This window comes from Pseudophryne corroboree, chromosome 9, assembly GCF_028390025.1.
Source record: "Pseudophryne corroboree isolate aPseCor3 chromosome 9, aPseCor3.hap2, whole genome shotgun sequence".
NCBI classification, from domain to species: domain Eukaryota; kingdom Metazoa; phylum Chordata; class Amphibia; order Anura; family Myobatrachidae; genus Pseudophryne; species Pseudophryne corroboree.
The window spans coordinates 425,222,821-425,243,090 of NC_086452.1; the positions used below are offsets into that span (position 1 = coordinate 425,222,821).

The following is a 20,270-nucleotide window of genomic DNA, read 5'->3' on the forward strand; positions in this document are numbered from 1 at the left end:
GTTTCTTGCAGAGTTTGGATTCCATATAAGGAGCCGCGCAGGGCCGGCTCCAGGCATGTTCCAATAGAGTGGCCGCGCAGGGCGCCACCCTTAATGGGCGCCGCACGCTGGCACCGCCATATTGGAGCCTGGTCCTGTGTCTGTGTGTGGCTCCAGCTCCGTCCCCGGCCAGCCTCCGAGTCCCACTCCCAGCCAGCAGTCAGTGGCTGACTCTGAGCTGGGGGCGGGACTATGCAAAACTCCTCATTGCGCGCCACTGGCGCTGCATAGCGCGCTGCATAGCGCGCACTGAGTTTCTAGTGTGCCCAGCCGCCCACCCGCCGGAGACTGAGGGGAAGGAGAGGCGCACGCTGTGCATGTGTATCTGTCACTGGGGGCATATCTGGCAATGTGGGGCATGTGTATCTGGCACTGTGGGGCAGGTGTATCTGGCACTGGGGGCATATCTGGCACTGTGGGTAAGGTGTATCTGGCACTGGGGGCATATCTGGCACTGTGGGGCAGGTGTATCTGGCACTGTGGGGCATGTGTATCTGGCACTGTGGGGCAGGTGTATCTGGCACTGTGAGGGCATATCTGGCACTGTGGGGCAGGTGTATATGGCACTGTGGGGCAGGTGTATCTGGCACTGGGGGGCATATCTGGCACTGTGGTGCAGGTGTATCTGGCACTGGGGGCATATCTGTGGGGCAGGTGTATCTGGCACTGTGGGGCATGTGTATCTGGCACTGGGGGGCAGGTGTATCTGGCACTGTGGGCAGGTGTATCTGGCACTGTGGGGCAGGTGTATCTGGCACTGGGGGCATATCTGGCACTGTGGGGCAGGTGTATCTGGCACTGTGGGGCAGGTGTATCTGGCACTGTGGGGCAGGTGTATCTGGCACTGGGGGGCATATCTGGCACTGTGGTGCAGGTGTATCTGGCACTGGGGGCATATCTGTGGGGCAGGTGTATCTGGCACTGTGGGGCATGTGTATCTGGCATTGGGGGGCAGGTGTATCTGGCACTGTGGGCAGGTGTATCTGGCACTGGGGGGCATATCTGGCACTGTGGGGCAGGTGTATCTGGCACTGGGGGGCATATCTGGCACTGTGGGGCAGGTGTATCTGGCACTGGGGGCGTATCTGGCACTGTGGGGCAGGTGAATCTGGCACTGTGGGGAAGGTGTATCTGGCACTTGGGGGCATATCTGGCACTGTAAGACAGGTGTATCTGACACTGTGGGGCATATCTGGCACTGTGGGGCAGGTGAATCTGGCACTGTGGGGGAAGTGTATCTGGCACTGGGGGGCATATCTGGCACTGTTGGGCAGGTGTATCTGGCACTGGGGGACATATCTGGCACTGTGGGGCAGGTGTATATGGCACTGGGGGACATATCTGGCACTGTGGGGAAGGTGTATCTGGCACTGGGGGGCATATATGGCACTGTGTGGCAGGTGTATCTGGCACTGGGGGCGTATCTGGCACTGTGGGGCAGGTGTATCTGGCACTGTAGGGCAGGTGTATCTGGCACTGTGGGGCAGGTGTATCTGGCACTGGGGGCATATCTGGCACTGTGGGGCAGGTGTATCTGGCACTGGGGGGCATATCTGGCACTGTGGGGCATGTGTATCTGGCACTGTGGGGCATGTGTATCTGGCACTGGGGGGCATATCTGGCACTGTGGGGCATGTGTATCTGGCACTGTGGGGCATGTGTATCTGGCACTGTGGGGCAGGTGTATCTGGCACTGGGGGGCATATCTGGCACTGTGGGGCAGGTGTATCTGGCACTGGGGGGCATATCTGGCACTGTGGGGCAGGTGTATCTGGCACTGGGGGGCATATCTGGCACTGTGGGGCATGTGTATCTGGCACTGGGGGCGTATCTGGCACTGTGGGGCAGGTGAATCTGGCACTGTGGGGAAGGTTATCTGGCACTGTGGGGCATATCTGGCACTGTGGGGCAGGTGTATCTGGCATTGGGGGACATATCTGGCACTGTGGGGCAGGTGTATCTGGCACTGGGGGGCATATCTGGCACTGTTGGGCAGGTGTATCTGACACTGTGGGGAATATCTGGCACTGTGGGGCAGGTGTATCTGGCACTGGGGGACATATCTGGCACTGTGGGGCAGGTGTATCTGGCACTGTGGGGCAGGTGTATCTGGCACTGTAGGGCAGGTGTATCTGGCACTGTGGGCAGGTGTATCTGGCACTGGGGGCATATCTGGCACTGTAGGGCAGGTGTATCTGGCACTGGGGGCATATCTGGCACTGTGGGGCATGTGTATCTGGCACTGTGGGGCATGTGTATCTGGCACTGGGGGGCATATCTGACACTGAGGGCATGTGTATCTGGCACTGTGGGGCATGTGTATCTGGCACTGGGGGGCATATCTGACACTGAGGGCATGTGTATCTGGCACTGCGGGGCATATCTGGCACTGTGGGGCAGGTGTATCTGGCACTGGGGGCGTATCTGGCACTGGGGGCGTATCTGGCACTGGGGGCATATCTGGCACTGTGGGGAATGTGTATCTGGCACTGTGGGGCAGGTGTATCTGGCACTGTGGGGCATGTGTATCTGGCACTGGGGGCGTATCTGGCACTGGGGGCATATCTGGCACTGTGGGGCAGGTGTATCTGGCACTGGGGGCATATCTGGCACTGTGGGGCAGGTGTATCTGGCACTGTGGGGCAGGTGTATCTGGCACTGTGGGGCATGTGTGTCTGGCATGGGGGGCATATCTGGCACTGTGGGGCAGGTGTATCTGGCACTGGGGGCATATCTGGCACTGTGGGGCATATTGTGTATCTGGCACTGGGGGGCATATCTGGCATTGTGGGGCATGTGTATCTGTCACTGGGGGCATATCTGGCACTGTGGGGCATGTGTATCTGGCACTGGGGTGCATATCTGACACTGTGGGGCATGTGTATCTGGCACTGTGGGGCAGGTGTATCTGGCACTCGGGGCGTATTTGGCACTGGGGGCATATCTGACACTGTGGGGCAAGTGAATCTGGCACTGTGGGGCAAGTGTATCTGACACTGTGGGGCAGGCGTATCTGGCACTGGGGGCATATCTGGCACTGGGGGGCATATCTGGCACTGTGGGGCAGGTGTATCTGGCACTGTGGGGCAGGTGTATCTGGCACTGTGGGGCATGTGTATCTGGCACTGGGGGACTTATCTGGCACTGTGGGGCATGTGTATCTGGCAGTGGGGGCATATTTGGCACTGTGGGGCATGTGTACCGGGCCTGCTACGGGGCATATTGTGTAGCTGGCACTGCTGGGGGGCATATCAGGTGTAGCTGGCACTGCTGGGGGGCATATCATGTGTACCTGGCACTGCTGCGGGGCATGTCATGTGTAGCTGGCACTGCTGCGAGGCATGTCGTGTAGGTGGCACTGCTGCGGGGCGTGTCATGTGTAGCTGGCACTGCTGCGGGGCATGTCATGTGTAGCTGGCACTGTTGCGGGGCATGTCATGTGTAGCTGGCACTGCTGCGGGGCATGTCATGTGTACCTGACCCTGCACTACTGTAGACATTATGTGTATCTGGCACTATACTGGAGACATGTGTAATATGGCACTATACTGGAGACATTGGGGGTAATTCCAAATTGATCGCAGCAGGATTTTTGTTAGCAGTTGGGCAAAACCATGGGGGTAATTCCAAGTTGATCGCAGCAGGAAATTTTTTAGCAGTTGGTCAAAACCATAGTGGTCATTCCGAGTCGTTCGCTCGGTAATTTTCTTTGCATCGCAGCGATTTTCCGCTTAATGCGCATGCGCAATGTCCGCACTGCGACTGCGCCAAGTAAATTTGCTATGTAGTTAGGAATTTTACTCACAGCTTTTTCATCGTTCTGGTGATCGTAATGTGATTGACAGGAAATGGGTGTTACTGGGCGGAAACTTGCCGTTTTATGGGTGTGTGCGGAGAAACGCTACCGTTTCTGGGAAAAACGCGGGAGTGGCTGGAGAAACGGGGGAGTGTCTGGGCGAACGCTGGGTGTGTTTGTGACGTCAAACCAGGAACGACAAGCACTGAACTGATCGCAGATGCCGAGTAAGTCTGAAGCTACTCTGAAACTGCTAAGAAGTGTGTAATCGCAATATTGCGAATACGTCGTTCGCAATTTTAGGATGCTAAGATTCACTCCCAGTAGGCGGCGGCTTAGCGTGAGTAAATCTGCTAAAATCCGCTTGCGAGCGAACAACTCGGAATGAGGGCCAATGTGCACTGCAGGGGAGGCAGATATAACATGTGCAGAAAGAGTTAGATTTGGGTGGGTTATTTTGTTTCTGTGCAGGGTAAATACTGGCTGCTTTATTTTTACACTGCAATTTAGATTGCAGATTAAACACACCACACCCAAATCTCTCTCTCTCTGCACATGTTATATCTGCCTCCGCTGCAGTGCACATGGGCCCTCATTCCGAGTTGTTCGCTCGTTATTTTTCTTTTGCAACGGAGCGATTAGTCGCTAATGCGCATGCGCAATGTCCGCAGTGCGACTGCGCCAAGTAAATTTGCTATGCAGTTAGGTAATTTACGAGGTTTTTTCTTCGTTCTGGTGATCGTAATGTAATTGACAGGAAGTGGGTGTTTCTGGGCGGAAGCTGGCCGCTTTATAGGTGTGTGCGAAAAAACACTACCGTTTCTGGGAAAAACGCGGGAGTGGCCGGAGAAACGGAGGAGTGTCTGGGCGAACGCTGGGTGTGTTTGTGACGTCAAACCAGGAACGACAAGCACTGAACTGATCGCAGATGCCGAGTAAGTGTGGAGCTACTCAGAAACTGCTAAGAAGTGTCTATTCGCAATTTTGCTAATCTTTCGTTTGCAATTTTGATAAGCTAAGATTCACTCCCAGTAGGGGGCGGCTTAACGTGTGCAAAGCTGCTAAAAGTAGCTTGCGAGCGAACAACTCGGAATGACCACCATGGTTTTGCCCAACTGCTAAAAAATTTCCTGCTGCGATAAACTTGGAATTACCCCCCATGTGCACTGCAGGGGAGGCAGATTTAACATGTGCAGAGAGAGTTAGATTTGGGTGTGGTGTGTTCAATCTGCAATCTAAATTGCAGTGTAAAAAAAAAGCAGCCAGTATTTACCCTGCACAGAAACAAAATAACCCACCCAAAACCCAAATCTTACTCTCTCTACACATGTTATATCTGCCTCCCCTGCAGTGCACATGGTTTTGCCCAACTACTAACAAAAATCCTACTGCGATCAACTTGGAATTACCCCCATTGTGTGTAAGGAACACTACTATGTTATGTGTAAGGCTGCTAATTGTGTGCACAGTATCACTTCTCTAATTCTGTATGATCAGTGTAATTATACTGCAGATACACATTCCTACTATCTATATGTGACAGATGTACAGTATCCCTTCTCTCATTCTGTATGATCAATGCAATTATACTGGAAATATACGTTCCTATATGCAGAGCCAGCCATAGGCATAGGCAAACTAGGCAATTGCCTAGGGCATTTGATATGCCTAGGGGCATCAGCAGCTTCTGCTGATTAAAATGATCTGCAGAGCTGTAGAATAACCCAATTCTTTGCAGCAATGGAGAACCAACAATGGAAACAGGTTTCCCCGAGGGCCACAGTGACCGATCCAATCTGCTGAAGGTGGTATGGCCTATAGATAATCTCAGTAGGGATAGGCTGTTGATATTCCTCTTGTGGGCAGTAGATCTGGGGGTAAATGTACTAAGATGGGAGTTCTATTTAAGATCAGATGTTGCTCGTAGCAACCAATCAGATTCCAGGTATTATCTTCTAAAAAGTGCTAGATAAATGAGAAGTAGAATCTGAGTGGTTGCTATGGGCAACATCCCATCTTAAATAGAACTCCCATCTAAGTAAATGTACCCCCCAGATTGCCTTCAACAAACAGAAAAAAATGGAATGAATATCCTTCTCATTGGCTGCATGACAAAACTTTCCTTTAAGGATATAGGGGGAGATGTACTAAGCAGTGATAAAAGTGGAGGAGTGAGCCAGTGGAGAAGTTTCCCTTGTGAACCAATCAGCAGTGACATAACATTTATAATTTGCATACTATAAAATCATACAGAGCAGCTGATTGGTTGCCATGGGCAACCTCTCCACTGGCTTACTTCTCCAGTTTTATCACTGCTTGGTACATGTCCCCCTTAATGTATTGCTCTATGTCCTTGTGACCACATAAATCCTATCCGGTCCGGCTCTGACTAGATGTAAAATCCGCATCACCAGCCCATGGTAGCACTTTGGGCCTGGGCAGTGCTGGGCTCATCTGGGTGGCCAGACACGACCCGGCCCGTGACCTATGCGACACGGTGACATGACATCACACCACCACAGCCATACCACCCACACAGTGCTCTTTAGTGACTTAAGGGTCTATTTACTAAGCCCTGAAGAGAGATAAAGTGGGCGGAAATAAAGTACCAGCCAAGCAGCTCCTGTGTTTGAAAAATGACAGTTAGGAGCTGGTCAGCTGCTACTTTATCTCCATCCACTTTCTCTCTCTTCAAGGCTGAGTTAATAGACCCCTTAGTCACTGAGGCTGCAGCCGCTACTGCTTGCTGGTGTCACCTGTGGGTGGCTAAAATGGATTTACGTCCAACTCAATCAAGTCCATAGCGTCCCACCATTATGTTCTCCCAGCGTTTTCAATGACTGTATTTGATTAATAAAGTACTACAGTAGCTGCATTGCTCCTACAAATGACTTGAAGTTGAGATAATAAAGCAGCATAGTCGCTGCCAAGTAGCACAGTAATCAGCAATATTGTATGTGCATATATTTAGGTTTTTAAATAGTAGACAAAATAAGTCACAAATAAGTTTCAGACAGTTTTATTGTAATAATTCGGGAACTGTATGTAAAATCAACAACTTTTTTGTCTTTTTATAAAACGTATTCTCTTCACAAACAAATCAAATATAAACACTGTACACAATCTCTAAATCCAGCATAGATTACATTTTACAACATGGGATAACATATATTCTCTTTGTAACAGACAGTGTAAAGTATCTTTAAACAGGATGGATTAGAAAACAATGGGATCCTTTGCACAGTATGGTGTTGGAATCCATTGAACAGGTCGTCTCTTTCACCTGGAATAATACGAAACCCAGCGGAACAGGTTAAGGCAGTGGTTCCCAAACTTTTTTGAATCATGGCACCCTAGAGTATCAGATTTTTTTTTCACGGCACCCCTAAGCAAATAGTTTCATATTGAAAAATGTAGAAAGAAATATTAAATTAAGTAAATTGTCTTTATATGTCATCCTTAAGGGGGGTACTCACGGAGCGATCGCTGCTTAAAATCTAAGCAATCTGACTAGATTGCTTAGATTTTAAGCACGATCGCTCCGTGTGTAGCCCCCTCAGCGATAGCGATGCGCAGCCCCGCGCATCGCTATCGCTGCTGCTAGATTGGCCTGCAAGCAGGCCAATCTAGCGGGTCGCTCACTTCACCCGCTGGGTGAAGTGAGCGGCCCCCCCGTCTCCCCCCGCACGCTCAGCACAGATCGCGCTGTGCTGAGCGCCGGGAGAGATGTGTGCTGAGCGGTTCGCTCAGCACACATCTCTCTGACATCGGCCAGTGAGTACTGGCCTTTAGGGTAGCTTATGTGGTGAAGGACAAGATTTGCTTCTGATTGTCAATATATTTTATGATTGGCAGCCATTAACACTGGTTTTGCTTTTTACATTCACCATGCAGAATTTGAATTGGTTCTGGACCACCAACCCGAGGCACCCCTGCAAGTGTCCCAAGGCACCCCAGGGTGCCACGGCACACAGTTTGGGAACCACTGGGTTAAGGTGTTTTCTGCACAGCATACTGTGATAGGTAGGAAGGATTTTGACATAATAAAATTAAACTTTAATTTTTGTTGCAGAATGACACAGTATGAAAATATTCTACAAAAACTGTATTTCTACCTGGAACCTGATATGGTGCCAAGTAGCAACATATGTATATATGGAATACATACTACATCACGCCGGTTGGGATGCCGGCAGTCACATGACCAACTGTGGCATCCCAACATTGAAGATCCCGACATCGGAGGTAATAGTATTTGCACCCCCCTGTCCCCTACCCTAACCCTCGCGGTGGCGGCTAGGGCTAACCCTCCGGGGGAGTCGGCTACGACTAACATGTACCCACACAACCCCCGGGGGCCCTAACCCGTACCCACATACTTATCTTCAGGATGTCGGCTGTCTGTAATCCGGCGCCGTTATGAGATTTTCAAATATCTGTTTGGCTAACTTTACTATATGACGCTTTTCAAACATCTTCAGCAGTTTAGGTCACTGGATTTAAAGGGACGATCTTATTTAATATACTGTAAAACACACCTAGTTTTGTTGCAGTGGCTTTGAAAAGGGGATCAGTATTAAATCCCACTGGACGGGGTCCCGGCGGTCGAAATACCAACGCCGGAATCCCGACCACACAATCCCGACAGGGGTGGCGAGCGGAACGCGGCCCCTTGCGGGCCCGCTTCGCTCGCCTCGCTGTGGGCACGGTGTCTCGCTACACTCGGCACACTATTATATTCTCCCTCTATGGGTGTCGTGGACACCCATGGAGGGAGAATATGTCGGGATTGTGCTGGTCGGGATTCCGGCGTCGGTATTTCAACCGCCGGGATCCCGTCCAGCGGGATCTTGACCGCCTCCATTGGAAAGCTCTGTACAGTAGATTTAGCCCTTTGTGGATGCCAGAGACTTTTGTTCTGAATAGCTTTTCAGATGTTTTTTTTCTGTTTGTTCTGTTTTTTTGACAAATGCGTTTTCATTTGCGCTTGTAACACCTTGGAGTGTTAATCACGTGATATGTACAACTGTCAGTTTAGTTTCAATTCCAAGGACATTGAGAACTGTAATTAGTTAAACAGGTAATGTGGCATTAACATAGAGGGCCAAATGTAAAAGCCAGCAATTTGCAGACAAGACAGAGCCTGATTCATGTTTGTAAGTAAAACAAAAATGCAAGCAAATGGGCTAAACCATGTAGCACTGCAGGTGGAGCACATGTAACATGTGCAGAGAGGTTTAGGTTTGGGTGGGGTGTCTAGATTGAAATCTAAATTGCAGTGTAAAAATAAAGCTAACATTTGTGGGCTACATGCAGGACCGGCCCGACCATTACGTGGGTCCGACCGCAAGCCAATCTGAGCTCGTGGACAGGCAGCCAATTAGGCAGCGGTGGCTCCTGATTGGCTGCCGGACCATGAGCTCCGATTAGCTAGCAAGCCGCCCCCACATTTGAAATGGCCGCTCTGCTCTACCCGACTTTCCCCATCAGGGCCATTTTGAGGTGGGTTGACTTGTTACGCTATCCTCGACCTGCTGGCGGTTGCTTCCCACTGCTGGTTTCTGACTCCAGAACTGCCTGGTCCTGCTTACTGGGAGCCCCTATGTCACATCACCAGAGTAGTCTCCTCTGCTGAGCAGTAACTAGTTACTATTCTACACAGAACTGTGGGTGCAAGTTTTGCCACTGTTTATGTGGATCTGGCTTTTTCAAGGTTTTTTTGTGGCTCTGGATCTATCTCTTTGGGTTTTCTCTCCTAATATATATGTCTGTATTTGTATACTTTCATATATTATGATAGATTGACACGTTTTTACACCAATTGATGCCCCAGCCACATTGTAGCTCCATCCACAATATGCACAGTGAGTGGCACAAAAATCTATATTCGCTTACCAAACAAATTTGCTCAGGCCAGCCCTTGCTACATGCAAAAGCAGCCAATATTTACCCTGCACAGAAAAAATATAAATATATTTGCTCCCCTTGCATGGCAGCATGGTTTGTTCCAGACACAAAGTTACTTGCTTTCTTTGCTTTACTTAAAAACATGAATCAGACCCATAGCCACTAGAATTAAAGCGGCAATTAATTAAAAACAAAACCAGGTGGGTTCAGCCTTTAAACTTTAAAGCAAGTGACTATCACACCAGAATTGCACCCATGAGTTGCTGGCTTTTACATTTGGTCCGTAGTCTTCCATCAACTGTATCTCTTACTTGTCTCTTATTGGGCTTATATACATCAAAATAACAATTTACTTAAATAAAAAAGGTACAGGACATATTAGTTGTAATCATTTGGAATTATACACAGTGGAGGGTTTATAATAGCTGCCAATGATCAGTACACCCTATAAAGTTCATGATGGCCATATGCTGCAGCCAACCAGACAACAGGGAAAAGGGCAGGAGCGACTGCCCAATAATTGGAGGCCTCCATGCACTACACAATCATTAGATGCGATTATCAACCAAAGAGTGCATCTGAATGGCCAGTGGTCGGGTGGATTGGACTGGTTTGAAAACCCAACACTGAACGATAACCGTTCAAACTAGTCGCTTGGTTGGCTGGTTTGCACAATGAGCATTCAGTGTATGGTATGCTTAAGGATGATGAGGCACATCAGACTTTCCACTTGTGCAAAGAATATATCATTTAAGGGTCTATTTACTAAGCCCTGGAGAGAGATAAAGTGGACGGAGATAAAGTACCAGCCAATCAGCTCCTAACTGACATTTTTTCAAACGCAGCCTGTAACATGGCAGTTAGGAGCTGATTGGCTGGTAATTTCTCTCCGTCCACTGTCTCTCCAAAGTTTAGTAAATAGATCCCTTAGTCACACCCTGTGCGCATGCCTATGTATACATGTTTGATCAAACTTAACTAAGAGCACTCGGTCATAACTCCCAGCGGCTGGGAATGGGCGCATTCGCATACTGTAAGTAGATAACAAGAGTACATACACTATCAGAATATGCTGTTTGCTAACATTACGGGAAACTTCATACATTTATATATAATAATGGATTTAATCTTTGTTTTCCTTTAATCATTCATTAAGTACATTCAAAAAATTCTTGATGTAACAATGTTAATCCTTTTACCCACAGACACAGGCAGGTATAAATAATGGAGAGATACACACAGATGAGAATATGATTTTGCAAGGAAAAATTCTTGATTATAACGTTCCCAATCTGTGCGGTGGCTCATATATATATATATATATATATGCCCTAATTCCAAGTTGATCGCTCGCTAGCTACTTTTACCAGCCATGCAAATGCATAGTCGCCGCCCACGGGGGAGTGTATTTTCGCTTTGCAAGTGTGCGAACTCCTGTGCAGCCGAGCGGTATAAAAACATTTTGTGCAGAACAAGACCTGCCCTGTAGTTACTTATTACTTGCAAGGATTGCTGCGATGAAGGTCCCGGAATTGACGTCAGATACCCGCAATGCAAACGCCTGGACACGCCTGCGTTTTACTGAACACACCCAGAAAACTGTCAGTTGACACCCATAAACTCCCATTTCCTGTCAATCTCCTTGTGATCGGCTGTGCGAATGGAATCGTCGCTAGAAGCAGTGCAAAACAACGATGCTCTTTGTACGCATACGCCGCGTGTGCGCATTGCGCCCCATACGCATGCGTAATTTAAAAAAACATTTTTAAATGATCGCTACGCAGCGAACAACGGCAGCTAGTGATCAACTCGGAATGAGGGCCATATATCTTGACTTTTAACATCTATGTGCATAAAAATAATCTCAGAAAATCAGCACTATGTACATATTTAATCATATGTATTGATACAAATTCAGTGATTATTTCCTATAGGTATAAAAAATACAATATTTTGATAAAATTTACACTTTCAGAGTCCCCAGAATAAATTTATTGTCCATATGTTCCGGGAATTGCTGACTGTGGAACGGTGCAATTTTGGCGTTTTCGCCAATTTAACATAACTTTGTGCTTTCCTTCATATTCACCTAGACATCTAATACCAGCTTTGTTATATCTCCCAAGCTTAGACACTGAAACTTATTTTTTCACACAGCTAGGTCATAAAAAGTTCCATATAATGTAAATAGGCAAAAGTGAGTGAAAATGAAATTGGTGAAATAAGGAAGGGGCTATAAATGACATAAATCATTGATAAAGAGACCTATGGACATATTTTCACATTGGTGGCTTTTTAAAACCATCAATTGTTGATGGTTCTGTTTATGGGATTTAAAATGGGAATAATATTAAATGATGGCTAACCCTAATATGCGACCCGTATTTGAGTCTTGACCCATTCCATATACAGAGAGAATATCAACGGCTTGGCTTAAGTAATGTCATACACCAAATGGTATAGATTAACTAAAAGTGGTTGAGCTAATTGGAGGGTGCAGTCAGGGCAGTCTATTCATACGGGCTCAATGGGTACTTGCCCAAGAGGCACAGAAGTATAACGGCCCTACGCTGATAGCTGAGAGTCCCCTCTTTCCAGGGGTAACATGGTTTTGAAAATCGGCCCTGTGGAACCAGAGATATCGGACTTCAAAGCAGTGGTCCCCATATGGGCCTGTTAATTGCTCTTCCCAGCCAAATAGCTCAGGCTCTGTCTGACTTAGAGTTTTTCTGAGGGTATACTCCAAATCTCCTTTTTCGGTTGATTCTGGAAGCTTGTCTCTACTATGCCCAGAACCAGAAATATCAGCCCTGCAGCAGCTGGTCCCTGGAGGTATCTACAGTCAAGCAAGCTGCCCTCCCACCAGAAAATTATCAACATTAAGCCCACTCCATTATCCACCCCTCTCCTGCGTGTTAAACACCCCCTACCACCCTGGAAGTCATGTACCAGGGCCCCTTCATTCAGCCCAATGTCCCTTTTAAAGTTTAGCATTCTTCCTCCTGCCCCATCTGTGCAGTTAAGGAGTAATTAGCAGAAATTACTGCTCCAGGTCCTACATGCTGAGCGGAAGATAGAATACCCCCTACCGCCCGCAGGTCATCAAAGCTGCCGCTGATAGCACCCCCCTCCCCTACCGCTGGAGAATGGTTAGTGGCCCCAGTACATTGCTCTGCTCAGGGTCCTACACTGCTGTTAAGACGGCTCTGGGTACAGTAGATATTTAAGAAAGTAGTAATCAGTTATAATACTACTTTACTTACTAACTACTTGGACTGTTTTTATAATGTACTCAGCTAACTTTCCTGATTCTGTAGGTGCAGTCCCCAAATTTTGGGTTACTGACCTGCTTAGTCAGGACTTTGATCTGAATGTAAGCACATTTAGGAAATATGTCCAGCTTGACACCGCTCTGGTCATGAAGGGGGACTCTGTGCCTCAAATACTCGTGGAACTTACAAAAAAATTGTACTTGGAATGTTCCTGGACTGGCATAGTGAACAATGTTGCCTTCTCCTGATGTAGACCTTTCAGTCTTCTTAATACAATCTCCATTGAATACAAAATGTTGCAATAAACATCCATTATTACAGAATAATTCAATGACACCTGAAGATCCTCCTGGATACATCTTGTTTTTCACTTAAGGATGTTAAATCCAGTTTTCAATGGTTTCATGTTTTTGGGTGAAGTTCACTTGAAGACACTCACACATATGTCGCAACCTTTGCAGAAAGGACATAACGTAGCCCCATAATTAGGATCTGCCCTGTCTTTAGACCAGGAAAATTTGCCAGCCACTGGTCCTCTCCACTTTCACCATTATGTGACCTCTTCAAGGAGCTTCTGCTTGCAAAGCTCTATGTTTTTCTTTAAACCTTGGCTTTTTTCCGAGCTTATAAGCTTTTTTATGAGGTATTTGGCAACTGCCTTTATCAGGCAAGGAGGGGATAGGCAAGTAGTGTCCTGCAGTTTGCTGACCAGTCTGTAGAGGTCCTTAAATAGGCGATATCGGGAGATCTTCCTGAGGCTTTTGGGGATATCCTTTTTATTGCAAAGGCCTTCGAAGTAAACCATTGTATATTCCTGTAAATGTTCGTTTTCCTTGACTACTTCAAAGTCCTTCTGCAGACAGGACATGGCGGCACCAAACAGATTATTTGAGTCTTTCCAGCCCATACTATTCAGTTTGCGGCTTCTCCACTGTTCATACATTGTCTTGCTCCGCTTACTCCACACAATCATCACTTTACCTTTTCTTTGAGTCACCAGCTCCCTCTTTTGGTAAAACCATGGCAACATCCCAATCTGACTAATGGTGTTCATATCCCATAGGTCCAAGATGACCTCGCAACCCAGAATGCTTTGCAACAAGTCAGCAAAGACACAGATGAGATTCCTATACTCTGCAGAATCTGGGGAATATACCAGCAGGATGGTCCTCCTCCAAAGGGGAGCTAGGCAGAGAAAAAGCAAATATTATACAATATAAAATGAAAAGGCTTTTGCTTAGAGACATCTAAAAAAACTGTGGCACCACATCAACCCTGCTTCTGTTGCAGTCGGTCCCTTCTAGAATGGCAACATACGGGACTTCACTCACTTTATTAGAACTTCTTTTGCTGATAACCCCACCTACTACAGAACATATTGTATCAATATTCTGAAAATAAATAACTAGAAAGGGGTGGAGTTAGTCACTCATCGAGCATTTTTGCCCAATAGACTTGATCTTTGGCTAAATTTTAATTAGAACCTTAGATTGACAAATGATTTACCAGGGAACTCAGACATTTTGGTTGGCCAATGGCTCCCTTAATAGACAATTGTGACCAATGGTCAGTATTGGAATGGGCCATGAAGGGCTGAAGGGCCCAAGCAGGGGAATACATCGGTAAGGGTCCATGCTTTAGGGGGGTGGCCAGCCACCATAGCGGCTTGGTCAGCCAGTACAAACGACATCCTGCAGACAATATGATTACTACAGTGCCTGGGCCCAAATATATATATATATGTTACCTCAACTGCTAAATTTGATTGGCAGGTGGGTAGTTCCTATAGAAACAAACCAACTACCCATCTTCAGCCATGTTCCTGCTCTACCAGAAAACAGACCGTCTAAGTAACAATGTACAATACATTATATCTGGAACCTGACAGTAGAGGAGAGGTTGGGACCCTGAGGAAGTTGGGCCTACTGGGTTTTCTCCAGTACCGCTGTGGGCCAGTCTAACCCTGTCATTGACTGACTACATTTTCAAACTTGTTAGATAATAATCTGATTTTATCATTCAAAAAGTAATTGGTTGTCAATTGGGGCACAAATTGGTGGCAATACCAGATCAGTGGGGTCCATATAGCAGTTTGTGTGGCTAGTATAAGCATCTTGCTAATAGACTTAGCCAAAAATTCTCCAAGGGGGAGATGTATCAAATCTTATTAAATGGACAAGTGAAGAAGTTCCCCACTGCAGTCAGTTTGCTTCTAGTGATCATTTATCAAGTACATTCTATAAAACGATAGCTACAAGCTGATTGGTTGATATGGTAAACAAGATTAGATACTCCTCTGTCAAAACCCTTAATGTATAAATCTTATTACATGACGACATACTTGTCCTCCATAATACTTCAACTATTTTTTCAACAGGATACAATAATTCTAATCAACATATTGTTTTCCATACTAAATCTCATTTTTAACATTAATGAAAAAGAACTGGAATGTCAATTCTATTTTGCTTGTCGGTACACACGAGTCAACAAAAACAAATGTGATAGCTCACTTTTGGGTTCAACGGTGCTGATTAATTATGCCCCTCCCTTATCTGGGTGGTTTAAGTGATGGACAGGATCACATCCAAACCAATCAGGTTCTGTATTTAGATAAAAGAGGCCCTATGGGACAGAGGTATCCGGACTCCAGGTCGACAACAAAAAGGTCGACACACATTAGGCCGCCATGGACAAAAGGTCGACATGGACAAAAGGTCGACAGGAACAAGGTCGACATGGAAAAAGGTCGACATGAAATTTTTTTATTTTTTTTATTTTTTCGAACCTTTTCATACTTAACGATCCACGTGGACTACGATTGGAACGGTAAAGTGTGCCGAGCGAAGCGGCAGCGGAGCGAAGGCACCATGCCCAAAGCATGGCGAGCGAAGCGAGCCATGCGAGGGGTCGCGGTGCACTAATTGGGGTTCCCGGTCACTCTACGATGAAAACGACACCAAAAAACCATTAAAAACTCATGTCGACCTTTTGTCCATGTCGACCTTTTGTCCATGTCGACCTAAGGTGTGTCGACCAACTGGCGTCGACCTAAGGTGTGTCGACCTTTTTGTTGTCGACCCTGAGTCCCTGACCCCTCCAGCCGTTATCTGTAATTAGCTTTCTGTCCCGGGTCTTGTGGTAGTTATCAGTGACAATCATCTAATAGGGGAGCATTACTGAGATTTTGTTGCCCCTGAAACCTGCTTCCAGTTCCCGTAACATTTTACAGTCCAGCTAACTACTTACTGAGTTGCCAGTAATTTTTAAACTAAGCAATTAGAACTGCAATAATACACTGTAGGGTATGGAACGTCTGTAAAAGATAGTTAATTATTGTCTGCAAACACTAAGATGTTCTAAAGCACACCATTAAAGGGCTCTAAAGCAATAAACTAAACTCAGAAATACAGATTGAGCTATAAACAGTCTGCACGGTAACACAATTCTTTGTGAGTTACTGTAGATTCCTCCTCTACAAAGAGCGGCAATGAAAGGTCATACGCTGGGAGAGGCAAGTTCTCACCTGTGAATATCTTCCATATCCTCTGATAGCTCAGGAAAAGGAGTAATATCAACATGAAGACCACCACTACAGTAGCGAGAACAACAAGGCCCAGATGTTTGTGGGAAACTACAAAAAGCAGAGAACAGATAGGAAAATAGATTAAAAAAAGGAAAATTCCAGCAGAACTCTACATATTATATTATAGACATTTGTGATGAACAAAGTCATTCCATATACAATTTAAAAATGGCTGCCAACTTTGCTGGGGTAGGTACTACTGGAAGGTACTCTAGTGAGCCAGCCTTGTGTCACTGATGGATCAGTTGACATCAACACTCTAATGACCAGGCCAAGGCTTCCAGTCATAGTCCTCTAGGAATGTTTACACTTTACATATTGTTGCAGCTTAAGGAAGGCCTCTACTGAAATGGTTGTTTACTTCCTCATGAAGCCCCTTCCCCTCATGCCCACTGGTGCTACTGAAGATGCCAACATTTTCTGCACCTTTTGGCAATTTTGTAACTTGGCATCCTCACTTTTGTAACATTGTTTGATGAGGCACCTTCCATGGTATGCATTACCTGTCTCCACAGTAGTTAATCGATCTCATATTCGATACCCCTGCTATAAACCAATTACACTTTTCCACTGTGGAATACCACGAAACTGGGTGAAGTTGTGGTATAAATGTTCATAAATGTATAAATGTGATATGAACAGACAGACAGCTCAGGTAGGTACTGTACAATAGATGACAGAAGCAGAAGTTCTCGCACTTACAGTCAAATGAGCAGATGAGATATTTATGTGCATATCGGACATCAGAACGCCACACCTGCAAGGACATATCGGAGATGGATAAGTGGAAAGGGAATGGTAGCATAATGTTAAAGCTTACACAATAAGACAAGGCACTTCACAAAAAAATAAATAATCTAAATTCATTGTTACCAGTTATTCATATAGCGCACACATATTCCGCAGCGCATCTTTCCATTTGCAGTGAGATGGAGGTTCTCACTGCCCCAAAGATGCGTCACCCCCTAAAAGAACTATACTTCCAGCCCTGCATCTGTCTGAGCAATTGTAAGCGTGTCATGTAGTACAGTCTCCTCTCACACATCAAAGGGAGCTCATCCACCAATCACAAGCAAGCTATTTCCTTGCTATGTTACCTATTTTTAGCAGACTTATGGACAGGGCTTGCGATTAGAACCATCCTTACAATACATGGTAATTTTGTGTCTTATCAAAGCTACTTTTCACTAGAGATGAGCGGGTTCGGTTTCTTTGAATCCGAACCCGCACGAACTTCACTTTTTTTTTCACGGGTCCGAGCGACTCGGATCTTCCCGCCTTGCTCGGTTAACCCGAGCGCGCCCGAACGTCATCATGACGCTGTCGGATTCTCGCGAGACTCGGATTCTATATAAGGAGCCGCGCGTCGCCGCCATTTTCACACGTGCATTGAGATTGATAGGGAGAGGACGTGGCTGGCGTCCTCTCCATTAGAATAGATTAGAAGAGAGAGAGAGAGAGAGAGATTGTGCAGACAGAGTTTACCACAGTGACCAGTGCAGTTGTTGTTAAGTTAACTTTTATTTAATATATCCGTTCTCTGCTATATCCGTTCTCTGCCTGAAAAAAACGATACACAGCAGTCACACAGTGTGACTCAGTCTGTGTGCACTCAGCTCAGCCCAGTGTGCTGCACATCAATGTATAAAAGCTTATAATAATTGTGGGGGAGACTGGGGAGCACTGCAGGTTGTTATAGCAGGAGCCAGGAGTACATAATATTATATTAATTTAAAATTAAACAGTGCACACTTTTGCTGCAGGAGTGCCACTGCCAGTGTGACTAGTGGTGACCAGTGCCTGACCACCAGTATAGTAGTATATTGTTGTATACTATCTCTTTATCAACCAGTCTATATTAGCAGCAGACACAGTACAGTGCGGTAGTTCACGGCTGTGGCTACCTCTGTGTCGGCAGTCGGCACTCGGCAGGCAGTCCGTCCATCCATAATTGTATAATTATATACCACCTAACCGTGGTATTTTTTTTTCTTTCTTTATACCGTCGTCATAGTCATACTAGTTGTTACGAGTATACTACTATCTCTTTATCAACCAGTGTACAGTGCGGTAGTTCACGGCTGTGGCTACCTCTGTGTCGGCAGTCGGCAGGCAGTCCGTCCATCCATAATTGTATTATTATAATATATACCACCTAACCGTGGTTTTTTTTTCATTCTTTATACCGTCATAGTGTCATACTAGTTGTTACGAGTATACTACTATCTCTTTATCAACCAGTGTACAGTGCGGTAGTTCACGGCTGTGGCTACCTCTGTGTCGGCAGTCGGCAGGCAGTCCGTCCATCCATAATTGTATTATAATATATACCACCTAACCGTGGTTTTTTTTTCATTCTTTATACCGTCATAGTGTCATACTAGTTGTTACGAGTATACTACTATCTCTTTATCAACCAGTGTACAGTGCGGTAGTTCACGGCTGTGGCTACCTCTGTGTCGGCAGTCGGCAGGCAGTCCGTCCATCCATAATTGTATTATAATATATACCACCTAACCGTGGTTTTTTTTTCATTCTTTATACCGTCATAGTCAGTCATACTAGTTGTTACGAGTATACTACTATCTCTTTATCAACCAGTGTACAGTGCGGTAGTTCACGGCTGTGGCTACCTCTGTGTCGGCAGTCGGCAGGCAGTCCGTCCATCCATAATTGTATTATAATATATACCACCTAACCGTGGTTTTTTTTTCATTCTTTATACCGTCATAGTCAGTCATACTAGTTGTTACGAGTATACTACTATCTCTTTATCAACCAGTGTACAGTGCGGTAGTTCACGGCTGTGGCTACCTCTGTGTCGGCACTCGGCAGGCAGTCCGTCCATCCATAATTGTATTATAATATATACCACCTAACCGTGGTTTTTTTTTCATTCTTTATACCGTCATAGTGTCATACTAGTTGTTACGAGTATACTACTATCTCTTTATCAACCAGTGTACAGTGCGGTAGTTCACGGCTGTGGCTACCTCTGTGTCGGCAGTCGGCAGGCAGTCCGTCCATCCATAATTGTATTATAATATATACCACCTAACCGTGGTTTTTTTTTCATTCTTTATACCGTCATAGTGTCATACTAGTTGTTACGAGTATACTACTATCTCTTTATCAACCAGTGTACAGTGCGGTAGTTCACGGCTGTGGCTACCTCTGTGTCGGCAGTCGGCAGGCAGTCCGTCCATCCATAATTGTATTATAATATATACCACCTAACCGTGTTTTTTTTTTCATTCTTTATACCGTCATAGTCAGTCATACTAGTTGTTACGAGTATACTACTATCTCTTTATCAACCAGTGTACAGTGCGGTAGTTCACGGCTGTGGCTACCTCTGTGTCGGAACTCGGCAGGCAGTCCGTCCATCCATAATTGTATTATTATAATATATACCACCTAACCGTGGTTTTTTTTTCATTCTTTATACCGTCATAGTGTCATACTAGTTGTTACGAGTATACTACTATCTCTTTATCAACCAGTGTACAGTGCGGTAGTTCACGGCTGTGGCTACCTCTGTGTCGGCAGTCGGCAGGCAGTCCGTCCATCCATAATTGTATTATTATAATATATACCACCTAACCGTGGTTTTTTTTTCATTCTTTATACCGTCATAGTCAGTCATACTAGTTGTTACGAGTATACTACT

General features: G+C 46.0%; 1 protein-coding gene across 1 annotated transcript in view; it reads right to left on the minus strand.

The window, feature by feature from the left end:
* Positions 1–7,578: 7,578 nt before the first annotated feature.
* IL17RE (interleukin 17 receptor E) overlaps positions 7,579–20,270 on the minus strand; it is an 86,029-nt gene continuing 73,337 nt past the window's right edge. Inside the window, exons 13-15 of the mRNA XM_063941550.1 lie at positions 17,303–17,357; positions 16,541–16,648; positions 7,579–14,199 (exon numbers count right to left, since the gene is read on the minus strand). Coding sequence (XP_063797620.1) covers positions 13,565–14,199; positions 16,541–16,648; positions 17,303–17,357 — 798 coding nt within the window. The 3' untranslated portion in view covers positions 7,579–13,564. The remainder of the gene's footprint in view (positions 14,200–16,540; positions 16,649–17,302; positions 17,358–20,270) is intronic.